The following is a 22849-nucleotide window of genomic DNA, read 5'->3' as shown; positions in this document are numbered from 1 at the left end:
TAAAACTCCTCTTACAGACACTAATTTTGCAATCCCATGAAGAGAGGCCACAGAATCAACATCCTGGAGGTTACCATTGATCAGAAACTGAACTGGACCCAGCCGTATAAATACTGTGGCTAAAAGGAATCCTGCGGCAAGTAACTCACCTCCTGACTCCCCAAAGCCTGTTCCCCCTCTACAAGGCACAAGTCAGGAGTGTGATGGAATACTCCCCACTTGCCTGGATGGGTGCAGCTCCAACAACACTCAAGAAGCTCAACACCATTCAGGACAAAGCAGCCCTGCTTGATTGGCACCACATCCACAAACATTCACTCCTTCCACCGACACACAGAGACAGCTGTGTGTACCATCTACAAGATGCACTGCAGCAACTCACCAAGGCTCCTTAGGACCTTCTAAACCCATATTCCCAACCATCTAGAAGGACAAGGGCAGCAGATACCTGGGAGCAGCATTGCCTGGAAGTTCCCCTGCAAGTCACTCACCATCCTGACTTGGAAATATATCACCGTTCCTTCACTGTCGCTGAGTCAAAATCCTGGAACTCCCTCCCTAACTGCACGGTGGCTGTACCTACACCAGCCTCCCCTGATCCAGTGCTAGATAACACCAAGATTCTTCCTGTTCACCCCCGGATTGTTGTGGTATCCTAACCAGGGTCATTTAAATAATTCCACACGGGAAGGTCAAGAAAGCAGGTTTCTCTGTTTCAGCTGCAGGTACGGTTTATGATAAATTATAAACTGTCCCTGTGTCCTTTCCCCCACCAACCTGCCACCAGTTCTCAATCTTCATTTTGTACATAAAAGCCATTCTTGATTTGTGGTTTAATTATTGGCTCATCTCTTTTTGTCCGGACCAATTCACCCACTGAAAAGCTACACTGGCAATACTCAGTTTTTAATGTTACCACTGGCTGGTTAACTGAGGTGTGATGTTACCTTGGCAGTTATTAATTCCATCCCCGGTATATCCTGGCAGGCACTGACAGTAAAATAACTGTGTCACCAAATCCAACCGGCAGATTGCTTTCTGGTGACAGTAGATTTTTCTGTAATTGCATTCATTCTGAAATGGATCTGCAAGAACAAATGAGTTTTGATTTGATTTGATGTTTGCAAATAAGCAGAGCATTAAGGCTTGCAGGAGTTTCCCACTCTCCCTTTTTCTGAGGATGTTCATAGAATCCCTAAAACGCAGAAGGAGGCCATTCAGCCCATTGGGTCTGCACCAATTCCACCCAGGCCCTATCCCCATACACCCACATATTTGCCCCACTAATCCCTCTCCCCTATGCATCCCTGGACACTAAGGGGCAATTTAGCATGGCCAATCCACCTAACCCACACATCTTTGTACTGTGGGAGCAAACCGGAGCACCCACATTAAACCCATGCAGACATGGGGAGAACGTGCAAATCCACACAGACAGTGACCCAAGCCAGGAATTGAACCCAGGAACCTGGAACTGTGAAGCAGCAGTGCTAACCACCGTGCCGCCCCGGATTCCTGTTGTACATTTTGTTTCTGTATTATCCCAACTACATCAGGCAACAATCGAAAATTTCTAAAAATGGTTTTGTCGAATATTATTATTCAAACAAAGCTCTCTCCGAGTTGCTAAATGAGCGAATGCAGTCAGTTCCTGAGGCTGGAGTACTTCCTTTCTAGTATTGCAATAATAAAAACAGAAAATGCTGGAAATACTCAGCAGGTCTGACAGCATCTGTGCAGAGAGTTAATGTTTCGAGTCTGGATGATTGTTCAGCTCTGAGGGGGAAATGTGATGTGTTTTATGCTGTTGAAAAGAGGGAGTGCAGCAGTTGGAGGTCAGTGGTCGGTGGGAGTTCAGGAGAGATGGAATAACAAAGGTGTCCTGGACACCAGACAAAGGGACTGTTAATTGTAGTGTTAAAAACCAAGGCAGGTGTTAATGGAGGCATAAAGGTCAGATAACAGAACGTGTGAATAGCACAGCAGGGTCAGCACTCTCTGAAAGCAGAACATGAGAACAAATTACAAAGTAGCCCTTAGAGGGGAGATGGAATCCATGGTCTGAAGTTGTTGAACTCAACGTTGAGTCCAGAAGACTCGTGAAAAGATGAGATGGCCTTCCTTCAGTTTGCGTTGGGCTTCATTGGAGCATTACAGAAGGTCAAGGACAGAAGTGTTAGCGTGAGAGCAAGATGGTGAGCTGAGATGGTAAACGACAAGAAGGTCAGTCTGGGTCATGCCTACAGACTGAGTAGAGGTGTTCCACAAAGCAGTCAAATTCTAGGTGCTGAATTGACAGGGAAACTGGTGTAATTCACGATTGTTTTTCAGTGGGAGTTCAGACTCGAATCTCCCCACTCTGTGCAATGCAGAGATCACAATCGTGAATATCATTAAAAGCTTGGGAGATGGGGCCTATTCACATAGAAATCATAGAAATCCTACAGTACAGAAGGAGGCCATTTGGCCCATCCTAACCAGGCCCTACCCCCATAACCCTATATATTTACTCCGCCAATCCCTCTAATCTACATATCCCAGGACACTAAGGGGCAATTTTGGCATGGCCAGTGCACCTAAGCTGCACATCTTTGGACTGTGGGAGAAAACCAGAGCACGGAGAGGAAACCCATGCAGATACAGGGAGAACGTGCAAACTCCACACAGACAGTGACCCAAGCTGGGAATCGAACCCAGGTCTCTAGAGCTGTGAGGCAGCGGTGCTAACCACTGTGTCACCGTGCCGCCCCGCACTGTACCCCAAAAACAGTACAACACAGGAACAGGTCTGGTCCTTCGGCCCATCAAACCTGTGCTGACACATTCATCAGTGTAACGCAAAAGGATTTGTGGGAAGGGGGCCGGAGTAGGACTGGAACAAGAATGTTCCACATTCCCCACAAAAAGAAAGGCAAAACTGGAGCCCATGAGGATGACCATAGTCACACCTTTAACTCACAGGAAGTGAAACATATTGAAGCAGAAATTATTTAGTGAGAGAGCAAGTTCAGCCAGCTGGTGGAGTGATGGTGGATGGGGATTGTTTAGGCCTCTGTTCAAGGAAGAAGTGGGGAACCCTCAGACCCTCCTGGCAAGGGATGGAGGTGTAGACGGAGTGGGCCTCCATAGTGAAGAGGAGATGGTTAGGGTCAGAAACTGGACATTGTTCACATAACATAGTGTGTTGAGGAATCATGAATGAAGGTGAGAAGAGACAGGACAAGAGGAGATTGAACAGAGTCAGGGTGGGTGGACGTGATTGAGTGGGGCAGGAAATGGCTGATCTGACTGGTCGGCCAGGGCTCTTTCCTGACAACAAAGTAAATATTGCACAGGAAGATCAAAAATAGGAGAAGGAGGCCATTCAGTCCTTGCAACCTGCTCCCTCATTTAATAAAGTTAAATTTTATTTATTAGTCACAAGTAAGGCTTACATTAACACTGCATTGAAGTTACTGTGAAATTCCCCTAGTTGCCACACTCTGGTATGTGTTCATGTCAATACACCTAACCAGCACGTCTTTCAGACTGTGGGAGGAAACCGGAGCGTCCGGAGGAAACCCACGCAGACACAGAGAGGATGTGCAAACTCCATGCACACAGTGATCCAAGCTGGGAATTGAACCCGGGTCCCTCGCACTGCAAACCACTGTGCCACCCCGTAATAACATCATGATTGATCTGCCAACTCAACTCTGCCATCCTACCTCATCCCATAATCCCTGTTTCACTTCTGATGGAAGAATTGATTGATTTCTCTCTAACTGAGTGAGCATCTACAACTCTGGGGTGAAGAATTGCAAAGGTTCAAAGCCCAGAGAAAAGCTTTCTCCTCAGTCTGAAACTCTTTATCCGGAGACTGGGACACTCTCTCCAATCAGGGGGCAACATCCTTGTTAACATCTGCATGGGTGGCATGGTGGCACAGTGGTTAGCATTGCTGCCTCACAGCGCCAGGGACCTGGGTTTGATTCCTGGCTTGGGTCACTGTCTGTGTGGAGTTTGCACATTCTCCCCGTGTCTGCGTGGGTTTCCTCCGGGTGCTCCGGTTTCCTCCCACATTCTGAAAGGCATGCTGGTTGGATGCATTGACCCGAACAGGTGCCGGAGTGTGGCGACGAGGGGAATTTCACAGTAACTTCATTGCAGTGTTAATGTAAGCCTTACTTGTGACTAATAAATAAACTTTGCTTGGAAAAGGATATATTCCTTTTCCAGTCTGGAGCCAATTTTCTTTCAAAGAATTTCCTTGCATCAAAGTCTCCCAGGTCAGAGCAGTTTGCTACAGAAACTAACTGGTTTATTTGTGTCAATGTGTCAGAAACTCCTCTCTTTACAGATTTGGAACAACTTGTCTTTAATGGAATTGCAGTTTTGTCTTTTCCATCATGGAGACCAAGTGAAATTGAAAGTTAAAGTTTATTTATTAGACACAAGTAAGGCTTACATTAACACTGCAATGAAGTTACTGTGAAAATCCCCGAGTCGCCACACTCCAGCATCCGCTCAGGTCAATGCACCCTAACCAGCAAGTCTTTCAGAATGTGGGAGGAGCGCCAAGGCATCGGAGTGTGGCGACTAGGGCACTTTCACAGTAACTTCACTGCAGTGTTAATGTAAGCCTACTTGTGGCTAATAAATACAATTCCACTTGCATTGGAGCCATGTCAGAAATGAGCAAACTCTCCGCCACCCTCCCCCTCACCCCAAAACACACAAATGAACCAAACCCGCAGCCAGGAATAGAGGAATATCTGTCAGGATAACTGCTCTGATCAGAAGTACACCCACTCCCTGAGGGCTGGGTACCAGGTCAAAGTGTGTTGAATACACCACCCGAATGGTGATCTGCCCCACCTCACCTTGCACAGACACTTCGTTGGAGACATTCCTCATCTTTCGTATCAGCAATGCCAGGAGGATGATTCTCAGGCAGAGACACATCTTGGATATCAGGATTAATTCGCATCACTAGAATCTTACAACGCTGCCGAAGTTAGTGAGTAATGGCTGAGAGACAGGACACAGCACTGGGGACTAGACTGGTCCATTCCCTCCCCGGACTGTTAGCAATGCCTCCTTCCCTCCCCACACACTCTCACACACACAACATTAACTGTTGATTTCCGAAGCTGCGACCATTCGGTGCCCGTTTTATAGCGTCACAAACAAAGCTAGAATGTCCCTGCAGAGTGAGGCGAGGGATGCTGCCACACTGTGAAAGCTGCTCTACAACAACGTCTGGAAGCTTCTCCCCTACCGCGTATCTTCTGGCAGAGCCTGCGGTGTGGTCATTAGAGAGTGATTTAGGAAAGTACACAATGCTCTAAGCGTCGTTGGAGCAAAAGTTTCCAATCCATTACCCGCGGAATAACCAATAGCCCACTGAGCACATGGGGTCATCCCAACATTCACTCGGGGGCGGGGGGTTAGTGAGTGACTGAGAGGATGAACCTCGAGCTAAGGATAGGGCAATTCCCCAAATTCAAGTCCCTGGCAATGCTTAGATTAATTTCTAAATTGGACAATTCCCACTCATTCCAGGATCCAAATTCAGAGCAGAGAGATAAAAGCCAGTCTCCAATCTGGGGAGCCCAGGGTGGGGAGAGTGTGGAACTCACTCACACAGGGAGTGGTTACAATAAAAAACAGAGATTCACTTAAGGGAGAACGCCCACAAACTCTAGGGAGAAAGGACTAAAAGGTTACGCTGATAGGGTGAAATGGAGAGAGACAGATAGAGACTTGTGGATATGGATGAGGCGGGTTGAATGGCTTCTTTCTGTGCTTTTAATTCTATCCAACTCTATAATAAAAGATCAAAGGCTCGTCTGGACTCGAAACGTCAGCTCTTTTCTCTCCTTACAGATGCTGCCAGACCCGCTGAGATTTTCCAGCGTTTTCTCTTTTGGTTTCACTATCCAACTCTATTTTCTGTGTAAAAATCTGCACGCATTGGGACATTCTGTGTTATTCAGTGTGCGACTGATTAGAATTACACAGATATCTGGAATTGAGAGAGTTTTGTTCTGAGTTTGTGGAGTGGAGAATGAAAGGTAAACATTTCGGGTGTATTTTACAAATCGGGATTGTGGCTGGTGCGAAGCAGTTTCAGGGATAACACCCCCATTCATTGTGCTTCTTGCTGAGATGTGAAGGTCTGAACTCACCATGGATGGACCTGCTGGATACTGCAGGCTTGGTCATCACAGCTGGAGAGTAAGTTCAACCCAAAACACAGGGAACATAGGCTTAGTAACTAGTAAATAAAAAGCGTTTTGTGCGATAGAGGATCTTTGGTGGGATCGTTTCTGGGGGTCCTGAGTACAAATGCATCTCTCCTCCTTCTGTATCCGTGTTCAGATGGTCACACAATGTCTAACAGGGTGTACAAGGGTGGGAATGGCCAGTTTGTTAACTTTACACAGTGCTTTGTCAACAAGTGTATGTTTGAGCAAACTATTACATTAATGTTCCAACAGAAAGCGCTGCCAGGCTTGACCAGCTTGTTTCCTGCGATTGAAAGCTCTTTTAAATCCAATGTTTGTGTAACCCATCAATACTGGCAATCCACTCTGCAAAACAAGGTGAATGCAGCTTTACATAGACTCCAGAACAGCCTCCAGGAAGCGGGTTCTGTATGTCAGGCAGCGACAGTCATTCCATTCTCTGGGTCACAGGATTAACTCTTGCGACTTGGCCAACCTTGTCTACCTGATACGCTGCAGGAAAGGATGTCCCGAGGCATGGTACATTGGGGAGATCATGCAGACGCTACGACAACGGATGAATGAACACCGCTCGACAATCACCAGGCAGGAATGTTCTCTTCCTGTTGGGGAACACTTCAGCAGTCACGGGCATTCAGCCTCTGATCTTCGAGTAAGCGTTCTCCAAGGCGGCCTTCACAACACACGACAACGCAGAGTCGCTGAGCAGAAACTGATAGCCAAGTTCCGCACACATGAGGATGGCCTAAACCGGGATCTTGGGTTCATGTCACATTATCTGTAACCCCCATGACTTGCCTGGGTTTGCAAAATCTCACTAACTGTCCTGGCTGGAGACAATACACATCTCTTTAACCTGTGCTTAACGCTCTCTCCACTCACATTGTCTGTACCTTTAAGACTTGATTACCTGTTAAGACTCACATTCCAACCATTATCTTGTAAATTGAGTTTGTGTCGATATATGCCCTGTTTGTGAACACAACTCTTCACTCACCTGATGAAGGAGCAACGCTCTGAAAGCTCATGCTACCAAATAAACCTGTTGGACTTTAACCTAGTGTTGTGAGACTTCTTACTGTGTTTACCCCAGTCCAACGCCGGCATCTCCACATCATGACAGGATTAAGCCAGGGCACAAGATGGGTGGGGGGGGGGGGGGGCGGGTTTCCAAGATTTTTTAAAGCAGAAATCGGTATGCTCGCCCCATTTCCCCACTCCCAGGGGGGGCCTTATGAAAGTCTCAGAACAAGTTTATAGTGAGAGACGGGACACAACTCCTCAGCTCTGGGTTCTCTTTGCCCCATGAATCATCATTAATTCAGGGGACAATCTCGCTTTAAGAATGCAACACCAGCGTTGGAATGGAAATGGAGAGGATGAGTCATCTCAGGGTGGTATCCCTGTGAGGGGGCAGTCTGTGAGGGGGCAGTGTGTGAGGGGCAGTGTGTGAGGGGGCAGTCTGAGGGGGCAGTCAGTGAGGGGGCAGTGTGTGAGGGGGCAGTGTGTGGGGCAGTGTGAGGGGGCAGTCTGTGAGGGGGCAGTGTGTGAGGGGGCAGTCTGTGAGGGGGCAGTGTGAGGGGGCAGTGTGTGAGGGGGCAGTCTGTGAGGGGGCAGTGTGAGGGGGCAGTCTGTGAGGGGGCAGTCTGTGAGGTGGCAGTGTGAGGGGGCAGTCTGTGAGGGGGCAGTGTGAGGGGGCAGTCTGTGAGGGGGCAGTCTGTGAGGGGGCAGTGTGAGGGGGCAGTCTGTGAGGGGGCAGTGTGAGGGGGCAGTCTGTGAGGGGGCAGTGTGTGAGGGGGCAGTGTGAGGGGGCAGTGTGAGGGGGCAGTCTGTGAGGGGGCAGTGTGAGGGGGCAGTGTGTGAGGGGGCAGTGTGTGAGGGGGCAGTGTGAGGGGGCAGTGTGTGGGGCAGTGTGTGAGGGGGCAGTTACAGACCCCCCAGATGGTTCCTGCTTTTCAACAGCATTCTCTTCCTCATCCCTGCAATGTGATTGGGCATGGGTGCTCTGGTTTCCTCACACACTCACAAAGATGTGCAGGTTAGGTTGACTGGCCGTGCTAAATTGCCCCTCAGAGATGAGGAGGATTTATTTTCTGTCGGGGAATGGATAGTCTGTGGAATTCTCTCCCTTCCCCCCAGCCCGCAGGGCTGGCTGGGTCATCGAATAAATTCAAAGCTGAGCTGGACAGATTCCTGATGGACTAGAGAATCAAAGTTTCTGGAGGAGAGGGAAGTAGGGTTAAGAACCCAATCAGGGCAGCCATGATCTTATTGAGTGGCAGCGCAGACTCAAGGGGCCAAATGGCCTCCACCTGCCACTAATTCTTCCGTTTGTGTGTTCCAAGTTCAGGTTACCTGAGAAAAACCCTGAGTGTTGGTCACACGAGTAGTTGCTGCCGGGTGTGTCCTAACAGTGGAGCTGATGGATCTGCAGTGTTGGCGCTGAGTTGCCCTAATGTTACCAAACAAGAACCAGCCAAGCTGTACCATCCCAAAGGCACCAGGCATACCCCACTGTACAACAATGAAGAAATATGGGATGCAATCAAACTCAGAGATGTCAAGAGGAACTCACCGACTCCCAGCAAAAACAGAAGGAGATGAGAATGCTTTCAGTCAGTGCATTGCAAGGGGCATCCAGTGTGGGCACTGTGTGTGTGTGTCTTTTCCCAGGCTAGCCAGGCGCCTCTGAATGGGAGCTCTGGGTCTTGGGGTGAGCTCTAGGTTCGGTGGGGGGGGGGGGGGGGTGGGTGGCTGTTGCAGAAGTTCCTGCCTTTGAGAATCTTTGGGGGAGGGGGTGAGAGGGGGTGAGAAGAGGTGTGGGGTGGGGGGGGGGGGGGGGTAGAGAGGAGGTCTGGAGGGGGTGGGGAGGAGGTGTGTGTGTGTGGGGGGGGCTTTAATAGGATCTGGAGGGAAAGGCAGACTGGGTGGGTAAAGGAAGAGCGCAGGCGCACAGAGCTCCCTTTCATGAGCTGCCCGCGTTGCTGAGCAACGCGTTGGCCTCAGTTCCTTCCCCTTTGTGTCGCTGAGGCTCAGCAGCGACTTGTCAATTCCGGAGCCGCCCGGGGGGGGGGGCTGCAGGAACTCGGTGCAGCTCCAACTGTCAATCCCTCCCCTCAGCCACTCTCCAATCTGTGAGTTAGAAAGCAGCAGAGGCCATTCAGCCCATCGACTTGAGCCTCCGGACAGCAGGGAGCCGGTATTTTAGATGAGACAGGGGCGCACACTGGGGGAGGAGGGGGAGGCTCTGCTTTAAAAACTCTTCCAAATTTGGAAGCAAAAATCCTCATCGACATTTTTAGATAGGTAACATTTTAATTTTATTCCCATTAATGTGGTTTATCCACTTCTTTGATGCAGCGTCCGAGCACATGAATCACCCCACAGGATGTGAAAGTAGATGCGATATTTATTGTAACACATTTAAACTTGTAGAATATTAACCTCAGAGGTTATTCTGTCTGGGGGGGTGATGGGGATAAAACAATAGGGTCAGAGGGGGAAATCTCCCCGCAGCTGAAGTGTGTCAGTGTGTGCCAGCAGCTGTAACCATTTCATTGCGGATTTCTGCAGGATCTCTGGGGAACCTCCCAGTTCTCACGCTACAGTATTAACCATCATTGAGATTGCCATCTGGATTGGGTTACCCCTTGGTGGGGGCTGTCCCCTTGGCTTTGCTTCCAGAGAACTGGCGTTATGAAGGTTCTTTGTCCAATTTTGTTGGAGGCAAATGCTTTGTCACCTTTGAAATGTTGGTATAGACCATAAGACCAGAAGATTAGGCCATTTGGCCCATGGAGTCTGCTCCACCATTTAATCATGGCTGATAAGTTTCTCAACCCCATTCTCCTGCCTTCTCCCTGTAACCTTTGATCCCCTTGCCAATCAAGTCCAAAGATGTGCAAGGTTAGGTGGATTGGCCATGCTAAATTGCCCCTTAGTGTCAGGGGGACTAGCAGGATAAATATGAGTTGTCACAGGGATGGGGGCTGGGTGGGATTGTTGTTGGCGCGGGCTCATTGGGCCGAATGGCCTGCTTCTGCACTGTAGGGATTCTAAGAACCTATCTATCTTTGTCTTAAATACACTCAATGACCTGCCCTCCACAGCCTTCAGAGGCAATGAATTCCACAGATTCACCACCCTCTGGCTGAAGAAATTCCTCCTCATCTCAGTTCTAAAGGGTCGACCCTTAACTCTGAGGCTGAGCCCTCGGATCCGAGTCTCTCCGACTAATGGAAACATCTTCCTCGCCTCCACTCTATCCAGGCCTTTCAGTATTCTGTAAGATTCAATGAGATCCCCCCTCATCCTTCTAAAGTGCATCGAGTTATTTGGAATTACAAACAGCACAGGAACAGACCATTCCACCCATTGGTCTCTGCTGGTGTTTACCCTGATGTGGAGATGCCGGCGTTGGACTGGGGTGAACACAGTAAGGAGTCTAACAACACCAGGTTAAAGTCCAACAGGTTTATTTGGTAGCAAATGCCACTAGCTTTCGGAGCACTGCTCCTTCAGGCAGCTGTAAAGAAGGAGCAGCACTCCGAAAGCTAGTGGCGTTTGCTACCAAATAAACCTGTTGGACTTTAACCTGGTGTTGTTAGACTCCTTACGGTGTTTACCCTGACATGATCTTAAATTGCCACAACTTCACCGTTCTTTGGAAAACAATTGGAGCACAGTGCACTCAGTCCCAATCCTCAATACAGGGACTCTATCGCTAAATTATTGACTGACTTTGTAAATCGAGCAGCTTGTTGATGCAATAAATAATTTGTCTCTGCATTTACAACGACAGACCTTCATTTGTGTCCAGTGGTAGGTCTGAGGCTGTACAGTCACACAACAAGAAAGACCAGTGAACAGGTCAGCCTGAAGATGCGGGGTTTTACTGTTTTTCACAGAAGTGACCACCAGACGCAGTCAGACGCTTCCAAATATAAATGTATAAATGAAGACCCGACAAAGAAAGATGCCAACTGTTCCCCAAGAAAGGTTTGTTTATGATAGCAGCTTTTCTCAATCATTCCATGTTGCTCTGAATTTAACAATGGTAAATCATTTGTCTATTCTTCCTGATTTCTGCCTTGTTGATGCAAATGTTAAATCATTGCAACGGGTTTTACACTTACTAGAATTTGGCAAGGATATGTTTGGGCGTGAAATCAAAGCCGGGCCAGTGTTAGTTAATTTCATTCCTGTAAAGAAATAAACTGTATTTTGTTACTATTGATTTTTTTAAAAATTCATTTGTGGGACACGGGCATCGCTGGCTGACCAGCATTTATTGCCCATCCCTAGTTGCCTTGGAGAAGGTTAAATGTTAAATTTATTTTCAAAGTCAATCGCCGCACTGAGAATCGAGTTATCTCACCCTGGCAGGTTGTTCACATTAGTACTGGGGTCGGCTACCAAGTGGAGGAGAGAGGGGGTCAGTTGATATTTTTAAGATTAGGAGTGAGGAAAGCAATTGGATAGAATGGCCCAAGATGCCACCTGGTGAGCCACACTGGGTTGACAGCAATGTGTGGTTCCTGCTGCTGAACCTGCGGGATACTAGAGAATCTCAGGAAGGAATCCAGTATAGGATGAGACTAACTTACTAAGGACGCTCAGAAATTCGAAGGCAGCCTCTGAGTCTGCCTGAATGATGCACACGAAATGAGAAAGTGTTTCTGATCACTCGGTCCGTTACAGAATCACAGAATACTACAGTGCAGAAGAGGCCCTTCAGCCCATCGAGTCTGTACCGATGCATGAAATGCCCTGACCTGCCCACCTAATCCCACTTGCCAGCACTTGGCCCATAGCCCTGAATGTTATGATGTGCCAAGTACTCATCCAGGTACTTTTTAAAGGATGTGAGGCATCCCGCCTCCACCACCCTCCCAGGCAGCGCATTCCAGACCGCCACCACCCTCTGAGTAAAAACATTTTTCCTCAAATCCCCCCTAAACCTCCCATCCCTCACTTTTAACTTGCGTCTCCTCATAACTGACCTTTCAACTAAGGGGAACAGTTGCTCCTTATCCACCCTGTCCATGTCCCTCATAATCTTGTTCACCTCAATCAGGTTGCCCCTCAGTCTTCTCTGCTCCAACGAAAACAACCCAAGCCTACCCAACCTCTCTTCATAATTTAAATATTCCGTCCCAGGCAGCATCCTGGTGAATCTCCTCTGCACCCCCCTCCAGTGCAATCACATCCTTCCTATGATGTGGCGACCAGAACTGCACACAGTGCTCCAGCTGTGGCCTCACCAAAGTTCTATACAACTCCAACATGACCTCTCTGCTTTTGTAATCTATACCCCGATTGATAAAGGCGAGTGTGCCATATGCCTTTTTCACCACCCTATTAACCTGCCTTTCCGCCTTCAGAGATCTGTGGACAAAGATGCCAAGGTCCCTTTGTTCCACAGAACTTCCCAGTGTCAAACTTTTCATTGTATACTTCCTTGTCAAATTAGAATTCACACTGTTACTCTGTCAGGTGAATGTTTTTGTCTTGCGCTTCAAGAATATCTGCCATTCGATGATTTGGCAGCTAAAAGGAGGACAAGGGTGATGAAGAAAGGTCATAGGACCTCCCTCCAAACTCTGCGTGTCGACATTGAACAAGAGAGAAAAACTCTGGTTCTGTGTGTGTGAGGAAACCTCAACTATAGGTTTCGTAGAAACATAGAAATTAGAAGCAGAAGTAGGAATGTGTTGCCGGGCAAGGTGGTGGAGGCGGACACACTGGGAACGTTTAAGACTTATCTAGACAGCTATATGAACGGAGTGGGAATGGAGGGATACAAAAGAGTGGTCTAGTTTGGACCAGGGAGCGGCGCGGGCTAATTGTTCCTTGTTTCTCGTTTCAAGGCTTCATTCTACGATCATCTTGCTGGTGCCAGTACAGAGTGAGACTGCGGATAGTTGGGAACCTGTCTCGGGGGCAGGGAATTCATATGGTGTTCGTGGAAGTGGAAATGACTAGGGTTGGGAAGCATTTTCCGATCGGGGCCATTGTGATCTCCTGGACTCGTTTCGATCGCCTCAGGGGGTCGGAGAGGAATTTCCCAGATTTTTTTTTCCCCATATTGGCCCTGGGGTTTTTCACTCTGGGTTTTCGCCTCTCCCTGGAGATCACATGGTCTGGAATGGGGGGGTGGGGGTAAGTTAATAGGTTGTAATGAACAAAGCATCGTAGCTGTGAGGGACAGCTCGGTGGATAGGATATTGGTATGTAGATAGGCTGGAAAATTGGGCGGGGATCCTGGATTCAGGATTCAATCCTGGACCGGGGAGCGGCGCGGGCTTGGAGGGCCGAAGGGCCTGTTCCTGTGCTGTATTGTTCTTTGTTCTTTGTTCTAGGCTATTCAGCCCTTCGAGCCTGCTCCACCATTCAAGATGATCATGGGTGATCATCGAATTCAATATCCTGATCCCCCCTACCCCCCATATCCCTTGATCCCTTTAGCCCCAAGAGCTATATCTGATTTCTTCTTGAAATCAGGCAACGTTTTGGCCTCAATGACATTCTGTGGGAGTGAATTCCACACATTCACCACCCTCTGGGTGAAGAAATTTCTCCTCACCTCAGGTCTAAAAGATTTACCCCTTCTCCACATACTATGACCCCTAGTTCTGAACTCCCTCACCATTGGGAACATTCTTTCTGAATCTACCCTATCTAACCCTGTTAGAATTTTATAAGTTTCTATAAGATCCCTTCTCACTTTTCTAAAGTCCAATGAATATAATCCTAAATGACTTAATCTCTCATAAAACAACCTGCCATCCCAGGAATCAGCCTGGTAAACCTTCGCTGTACTCCCTCTAATTCAAGAACATCCTTCCTCAGATAAGGACATCAAAACTGCACACAATACTCCAGGTCCCAGGCCTTGTGGAGCTGATATTGACCCTGACCTCACAGCAGTGTCATAAGAAGTTCAATGACCTGTGACCAAGACAGGCAAGGCTCCATACCAACCACTTTACTTCCTTGTGGTTCAGAGTACCAGGGTACTCTTCACCCACCACAGTGAGGAGCTTTTCACCTTTCCCTCCTTACAAACCTCCTTCTCCACTTTAACAAACTGATTCCATTACACCTCTGATGCTGATTCAGACACAGACCTTAATTCCATCCTTGGCTCATTACACTGCTGCACAAGAAACTTATTCAGTGAGTGGTAAAGCACCATCATGATTCTCATCCCCACTGTCAACAGGTGGTGGAGCCTTGGGTTGGAGGTGGCGAGCAGAGAAGTCATTGGGGGTAATTAACTTGGTCTACTCTACCATCTTCAGGTAAAAGAGGGAAAATATAGAACCATTGAAAAGTTACAGCACAGAAGGAGGACATTTGGTCCATCTTTTCCATACCAGCCCAAGAACACCGAGGTGTCCTTTCTAATTCCACCTTCCTGCACCCAGCCCACAGCCCTGTAGCTTACAGCACCTAAGGTGCAGATCCAGGTACTTCTTGAAAGAGTTTAGAGTCTCTGTCTCCACCACCAACTCAGGCAGTGAATTCCAGACACCCACCACCCTCTGCGTAAAAAAAGTTCTTCACGTCCCCTCTACACCTACTGTCACTAATCTTGAATCTATGCCCCGGTTCTAGAATTCTGCACCAAGGGAAACAACTTTACCCTGTCCACTTTATCCCTTCCCCTCATAATTTTGTACACCTCAGTCAAGTCACCCCTCAGCCTTCTTTGTTCCAGAGTCGTTCCCCCCGACCCTCCGATTTGTTCAAGGGTTTTGTTCACTGTTTTAGCCTCTTCAAAGCTCAAATAGAAAACAGAAAATATTGGAAATACTCAGCAGGCCAGACAGCATCTGTGGAGAGAGAAACAGAGTTAACGTTTCAGGTCATCGACCTTTCCTCAGAAACATTAACTTTCTTCCCACAGCTGTTGAGTATTTCCAGCACTTTTTTGTGTTTATTTCAGAGCTCCAGCATCTGCGGTATTTTACTTTCACAATTGCATGGCTGGTTGGTGGAGGTCGGGATGTCGGCCTACAGGGTCGTAGTGTGTACCATGGCAGCATGGATTAGGTGTGAGGGATCAGTTAGTCTTCTCCTGTCCAATGTTGGACATTCCTGTCCAACAAAGAAGGCTTGATGGAGGTGTACAAAATTATGAGGGGAAGGGATAGAGTGGATAGGATAAAATTGTTTCCCTTGGTGGAGAATTCTTGAACTCAGGCATAGATTCAAGATAAGTGGCAGGAATTGTAGAGGGGACGTGAGGGAGAATTTTATTATGCAGAGGATGGTGGGTGTCTGGAATTCGCTGCCTGAGTTGGTGGTGGAGACAGAGACCTGAAACTCTTTTAAAAAGTACCTGGATCTGCACCTTAAGTGCTGTAAGCTACAGGGCAATGGGCCGGGTGCAGGAAGGTGGAATTATAAAGAGCACCTGGGTGTCTTTGGGCTGGCATGGACAAGATGGGCCGAATGTCCTCCTGTGTTGTAATTTTTTGATGGCTCTACATTTTCCCTCTTTTACCTGAGGGTAAAAGATTCAGAAAAGCAGGAGGTTGAAGGTGCAGTGTCACGGACTCTAATTTGCAAGTGCAATTCTTAAGCAGCTGCAGACTCAGTGAGCCAGTCGCGAGAAGGAGCTGTTCATGGGAAACATGGAGTGATTCAGGGATGAAGGGAAAATACTGCGGATGCTGGAAATCGGAGATAAAGGTAGAAAATGCTGGATAAACTCGGCAGGTCTGGCATCTTGGGCGGCACGGTAGCACAGTGGTTAGCACTGCTGCTTCACAGCTCTAGGGACCTGGGTTCGATTCCTGGCTTGGGTCACTGTCTGTGTGGAGTTTGCACATTCTCCTTGTGTCTGCATGGGTTTCCTCCGGGTGCTCCGGTTTCCTCCCACAGTCCAAAGATGTGCGGGTTAGGTTGATTGGCCATGCTAAAATTGCCCCTTAGTGTCCTGAGATGCGTAGGTTAGAGGGATTAGTGGGTAAATATGTAGGGATATGGGGGTAGGGCCTGGGTGGGATTGTGGTCGGTGCAGACTCGATGGGCCGAATGGCCTCTTTCTGCACTGTAGGATTCTATGATTCTATGATCTGTGCAGAGAAACAAGAGTTAGCGTCTCGAGTCCGTATGGCTGTTCCAGCTCTGTTGAAATTCTGTTTTTCTCCACAGATGCTGCCAGACCTGCTGAGTTTATCCGGCATTTTCAGTTTTAATTCAAACACATTAATGGATTTTTAGATTGCAATACCCACAGAATTTGTTTCCATCCTAATTTGCTGTATAGGAAAAAATATTTCCCTAATTTATACTTTTTAGATTCTTAGAGACAGGATGTATGTGCATTTAGAACGGAACAATCTCATTAATGACAGACAGCATGGTTTTGTAAGAGGGAGGTCGTGCCTTACAAATTTGGTGGAGTTTTTTGAGGAAGTGACAAAAACGGTTGATGAAGGAAGGGCCCTGGATGTCGTCTATATGGATTTCAGTAAGGCATTTGACAAAGTCCCTCATGGCAGGTTGGTTAAGAAGGTTAAGGCTCATGGGATACAAGGAGAGGTGGCTAGATGGGTAGAAAACTGGCTTGGCCACAGGAGACTTCGGGTAGCAGTCAAAGGGTCTTTTTCCGGATGGAGGTCTGTGACCAGTGGTGTTCCGTAGGGCTCTGTACTGGGACCTCTGCTATTTGTGATATATATAAATGATTTGGAAGAAGGTGTAACTGGTGTTATCAGCAAGTTTGCGGATGACATGAAGATGGCTGGACTTGCGGATAGCGATGAACATTGTCGGACAATACAGCAGGATATAGATAGGCTGGAAAATTGGGCGGAGAAATGGCAGATGGAATTTAATCCAGATAAATGCGAAGTGATGCATTTTGGAAGAACTAATGTAGGGGGAGTTATACAATATAGTATAGAAACACAGAGGGACCTAGGTGTGCAAGTCCACAAATCCTTGAAGGTGGCAGCACAGGTGGAGAAGGTGGTGAAGAAGGCATATGGTATGCTTGCCTTTATAGGACGGGGTATAGAGTATAAAAGCTGGAGTCTGATGTTGCAGCTGTATAGAACGCTGGTTAGGCCACATTTGGAGTATTGCATCCAGTTCTGGTGGCCGCACTACCAGAAGGACGTAGAGGCTTTAGAGAGAGTGCAGAGAAGGTTTGCCAAGATGTCGCCTGGTATGGAGGGTCTTAGCTATGAGGAGAGATTGGGTAAACTGGGCTTGTTCTCCCTGGAAAGACGGAGAATGAGGGGAGACCTGATAGAGGTGTACAAAATTATGAAGGGTATAGATAGGGTGAACAGTGGGAAGCTTTTTCCCAGGTCGGAGGTGACGATCATGAGGGGTCACGGGCTCAAGGTGAGAGGGGCGAGGTATAACTCAGATATCAGAGGGACATTTTTTACACAGAGAGTGGTGGGGGCCTGGAATGCGCTGCCAAGTAGGGTGGTGGAGGCAGACACGCTGGCATCGTTTAAGACTTACCTGGATAGTCACATGAGCAGTCTGGGAATGGAGGGATACAAACGAATGGTCTAGTTTGACCAATGAGCGGCACAGACTTGGAGGGCCGAAGGGCCTGTTTCCTGCGCTGTACTGTTCTTTGTTCTTTGTTCTTTTGTTCTATGGAATTTCAGACCAGCAAGGATCGGACACCACTGGAATTAATGAAGACAGTTTGTGACAAAAGAAATTATTGTAAGATTTCGCAAGGAGATGGTTAGGTGGGGATAATTGTTCAATGAGAGGCCGTATGGTTCTGCCTAATGATCTATCCCATTGCTACAGTTCCCAATTTTTGCTTGGTTACTCTGAGGTTTAACTAGGTCATTGTGTGGAATCAAATCTCATGAATAGGTGACATGGTAGCACAGTGGTTAGCACTGCTGCCTAACAGTGCCAGAGATCAGGTTCAATTCCAGCCTTGGGTGACTGTGCGGAGTTTGCACATTCTCCCCATGTCTGCGTGGGTTTCCTCTAGGTGCTCCAGTTTCCAAGTCCAAAGATGTGTAGGTTAGATGGATTGGCCATGGTAAATGTGTGGGCTTACGGGAGGAGGGTCTGGGTAAGTTACTCTGTCAGAGAGTCGGTGCTGACTCAATGGGCTGAATGGCCTCTTCTGCCCTGTAGGGATTCTATGATTCTATGAAATATTATTAGTTTTTGTCACTCACCATTAATAAACATAACTTTTAAGTTTATTCTAATCGTGTGCATACAACCTAGATTTCTTGAGCAGTGAAAATAGATTCATCAAAGTAAGGAAGTTCTGTTTTTTGCTTTTTAACACAGAATCTCAGCACAAACAAGGCATCTGTAATCAATAGCAGAAACACAAATGGTAAGATCCCTGGAAAGATTTTTCTGTTGGATGATACAATGTATGTATTTAGTGTACCAGAAACAAAACCTTCTCAACTCGCTGTCTTCACCTGCAGAAAAGACGACAAAGATTGCCTCGCCAGTCTGGGTTTCCGAGCCAGATCAGATGACGGTTAATGGGGTTGACCATCAAGGTGCAAACCATCATCTCAAGATGACAGACAGAGAGCAAAGCTTTGAGGATTTGTAATCCTGTACGAGATGGGGATGAGAAAAATATCAGCCATGATTGAATGGCAGAGCAAACTCAATGGGCCGAGTAGCCAAATTCTGCTCCTATGTCTTATGGTCTGATGGTTTTATGAGAGAACAGATTGTCTGATACTCTGGATCAGCATGCTGGGTACTGAGTTTAAAATACATCCGTCCAAAATACTGGGATGAAAAGCTCTGCTCTCTGTCTGTAACCAATCACACATCAGATTCAGGAATTCCCTGAGTGAAAATATTTGGCTTTATTGCCCCTCCATCCCATTCGCCAGTTTTGAATACTTGACTTTGGTTATTAACCACAGAGATTTGTTTTCCCTTAAAAACTCTATTGAAATCTCCCAATGTGTTGAAACCCTTGATTAGAATCCCCCCTACACATCTCTAATCGGAGGAAAACACTCCAAACTTTTCCAGCTTCTCCTCATATCTGAAGTCTCTCATCCCTTGTAACATCTTGATCGACATCCTTGGTGCCCTATCTAAGGTCTTGACATCATTCCTGTAATAAGTAATTCATCTGATTCAGAAACAGAAGGGCAGCTTTAATGTGAGAAGCTCGCTCTTGATGACACAAAATGAAGTGAATTACAGTGACAAGATGCTCAAAGGAGTTCTGTTTGGTCTTGGCACAAATGAAAAATAAGAATTAGAAAATGTGACATTGCATTTCTTCAAGATGAAAATGTGAACACCATCTGGAGTCTTGTGTGGGTCTTGTACGGGAGGAAGTGTGACAATCTGAAATACCTGAACACGGTAATGTATCATTTTCCAGAGATACTGACTAATTTTCATTGATTCTTGAAATTTTCTCTCCTCGGTTGCAGCCCATTCATCCGTCTTCAGAAGTACAATTGACTACCCATCCGCAGCTCACCTGGAGAATTCAATTGACTGCCTGGACTGCAACAACCAAGCAGAATACAGCGCTACCAACGATGGCGTCCCTTGGTATGTTGCCATGCTGCACGAAAAGGTACAAAGTAACCAGGATGTAATCGTCAACATTTGTAGAGTGTTCACTGTATTAAGTCCAGGTTCATCCAGAGTTGGGAAAGAGAGAAGAATCGGTATTGGTGTTTACAATCTTTGTAGGTACTTACAGGAGATTAGTGGTTTACATTTTCATCCTGGGTACAGTCGGTATTGATACAGAACAGGTGAGCGACATGCCATCGAACTGCTGTAACCTCATATCCCATTATCCCCATTCAAATTACACCGAGCTGAAATTATAACGTGATTATTAAACAGAACGCTAAATTCCATTTCCAAACTATTCGTAGAATCATAGAATCCCTAATGGGCAGAAGGAGGCCATTTGGCCCATCGAGTCTGCACCGACCATAATCCCACCCAGGCCCAATCCACATAACCCCACATATTTACCCCGTTAACCCCCCCTGACACTAAGGGTCAATTTAGCATGGCCAATACCCCTAACCCCGCACACCTTTGGAGTGTGGGAGGAAACCAGAGCACCCGGAGGAAACCCATGCAGACACGGGGAGAACGTGCAAACTCCACACAGACAATTAGCCGAGGCCGGAATCAGACCCAGGTCTCTGGCGCTGTGAGACAGCAGTGATAACCACTGTGCCAATTCCTGCGAGATGTTTTAATTAAAAAGAGTACAAAGAGGAGGGCCAGCCTAGGTGATACATTGAAGTTAACGGGGAGTTTTCCGGTGACGGTAAAAAATGTGAAACCCTGTGAGAGAGCGAGAAACTGTTCGATAATTAGAGGGAGAAAGACAGCCAATGGGTAGAATTTGAACGTGGGCGAGTATGTAGGATTGAGTGCAGTTTGAAGGTTAATGAGAAGAGTCCCTAGCATGTGAGTAAATCAGCTCCAAGCTAAGTTTGATTGAGGCGTGGGAAGGGTGTCCAATAAACCCCTGAGTGTGAGTTAAATATTGAACAGTACAACTGAATAGCTGTCCTCAACTCACCTGGAGAATTCAGTTAACTCCCTGGACTGCAACAGCCAACCAGAATACAGCGCTGATTGAAACATGTCAATGGGGCACCGACCTCGGATTTAACCGCTCTGCAGGTTTAGTAATGGGCATCAGAATCCCAGAGGCCCGGCCTGTCAGCCAGTCTGACCCTGGGTGAGGAATGCTGTGGAATTAAGCCTCAACTTCCTGTCCAGATGTCTGCTGGTGTTGAGGATTAACCAGACGATGCACGGTGAGTACTCAAATCTTTTAAGCTTTTATTACTTGCTAGCAAGGAGAGCAGACACAGTGAATTTCACTCTGGTGTTCTGTTGGTTCATACAGATAATTAGCGGTTATAGTTAATTACAACGAATGAGAAAGCAGCAACTTTCTCATCCTTCATTTGCATACATTAAGTTTAGGTTTATTAGTCACAAGTAAGGCTTACATTAACACTGCAATGAAGTTACTGTGAAAACTCCCTGGTTGCCACACTCCAGCGCCTGTTCGGGTACACTGAGGGAGAATTTAGCATGGCCAATGCACCTAACCACCAGGAATGTGGGAGGAAACCGGAGCACCCGGAGGAAACCCACGCAGACACGGGGAGAAAGTGCAGACTCCGCACAGACAGTGACCCAAGCCGGGAATCGAACCCGGGTCCCTGGTGCTGTGAGGCAGCAATGCTAACCACTGTGCCACCGATAGTCCACCAATCATAGCATAGTGTTTTTCCCTTTCTTATCCAATAGAAAACTGTCTCCTTCATTAGCGTAATATGTCAACATATCTTATTCTTTGGTATTTGTCATGGTAACTTGTCTTAGAGTCATAGAGGTTTACAGCATGGAAACAGGCCCTTCGGCCCAACTTGTCCATGCCTCCCTTTTTTTTTTAAAACCCCTAAGCTAATCCCAATTGCCCGCATTTGGCCCATCCTGTGGCCAAGGCTGGGAATGCAGTGTTTATGAAACTGACACAAGGTTTGATTAGTCTCTTTCCTGAATGCGCAACCGCTGACCTCAATGAGGTCTTGTTTCCATTTTTGTTGACAGAGTTGCCTGTTGTTGTAACTTAATTTCCACATCCGCATCTGCAGTTTTTAACTATAGTTTCACAAGTCCCAGCAACCCCATGGTGCTTTATTTGAAGTGAGCATCCTTAATCTTGCAGAACAAAGTGAATTAAATACTTGGCCATAGCTGGAATTACAACTTAATTTCCACACTGGACTCCCTCACCACCAACATAATCTGCTTCTTTTTGTGGAAACAGGAGAAATGTGTCTTGATTTTGGAAGATAAAGTGAAGATTCTCTCAGAGTTTGAAGCTGAATCCAAAAGAAAGGACGGGATAATTGCAAGTCTGGAAGACCAAGTCACCAAATTAACACAAGAACTGAATAAAACCAGTGACAGCAACACGATAAAAACACAGGTGAGAAACTGAAATCGCAACAAGACCTAAAACTAAAGCGTTTGCTCCCAAATATTAATAGCAAATGCCTTGTCCACCAGTGCCACAAGCAGAGATAACTGACACTAAAATAAATTGTTCTTGTCAACTCTAGAACAACTTCACTCTCTCCATCTTTTCACAGGGTTGTAACTAAACTTCTTTAACTAACGGAGAAAAGTTTCTGAACTAGGCTTGTTGGAAACATGTTAGATCACGGAGGGTCGTGTGGGCAGCGATCCTGCCTCCAGTCCCACTGCAGGACGTGATGGCCACGCAAGGTGTATTTATAATGTGACCAATCAGGTTGATGACCGTGACAGACGGTAAGAGTAGGAGGGTCTCCTGTTCAGCCATGTTCAATGCAGATTGTTGCCCCTCAAGCGATAGCCTCTGGTGGTGACAGGCTAATGACCTACAGAAACAGATAGAAGCACATGCCATATCTGCCATTTGACAGAGAAAGCTTGTAAATCAATAGATCGTGACCATGAGCCACCTCTATCTCTCCACCATGTCTCTCAATCCCTCCATGGCTCCAGCTTGCTAATGTGTTTGCCAGACATCCAATCCTAAATGAGCCACAATTTTGTCCATTGGGAAGACTGAAGTTGTCCACCTC

The 22849-nt window shown here is 47.0% G+C and overlaps 1 protein-coding gene and 1 long non-coding RNA gene across 2 annotated transcripts in view; both read left to right on the top strand.

Annotated features, from left to right (window-relative positions):
* The first annotated feature begins 11054 nt into the window (after window positions 1–11054).
* On the top strand, window positions 11055–18756 carry LOC144509681 (uncharacterized). Its single transcript, XR_013500518.1, has 3 exons — window positions 11055–11228; window positions 18528–18576; window positions 18674–18756. It is a non-coding gene; the product is annotated as an uncharacterized LOC144509681 (long non-coding RNA).
* Window positions 18757–19656: 900 nt separating this feature from the next.
* LOC144509793 (coiled-coil domain-containing protein 27-like) overlaps window positions 19657–22849 on the top strand; it is a 30650-nt gene continuing 27457 nt past the window's right edge. The window contains exons 1-2 of the mRNA XM_078238581.1: window positions 19657–19806; window positions 22048–22209. Of these exons, the coding sequence (XP_078094707.1) occupies window positions 19792–19806; window positions 22048–22209 (177 nt within the window). The 5' untranslated portion in view covers window positions 19657–19791. The remainder of the gene's footprint in view (window positions 19807–22047; window positions 22210–22849) is intronic.

The sequence above is a fragment of the Mustelus asterias genome, chromosome 22, assembly GCF_964213995.1.
Source record: "Mustelus asterias chromosome 22, sMusAst1.hap1.1, whole genome shotgun sequence".
NCBI lineage: Eukaryota > Metazoa > Chordata > Chondrichthyes > Carcharhiniformes > Triakidae > Mustelus > Mustelus asterias.
Note: the sequence above shows the minus strand (reverse complement) of the source record. Positions and strands in the feature narration are given on the sequence as shown.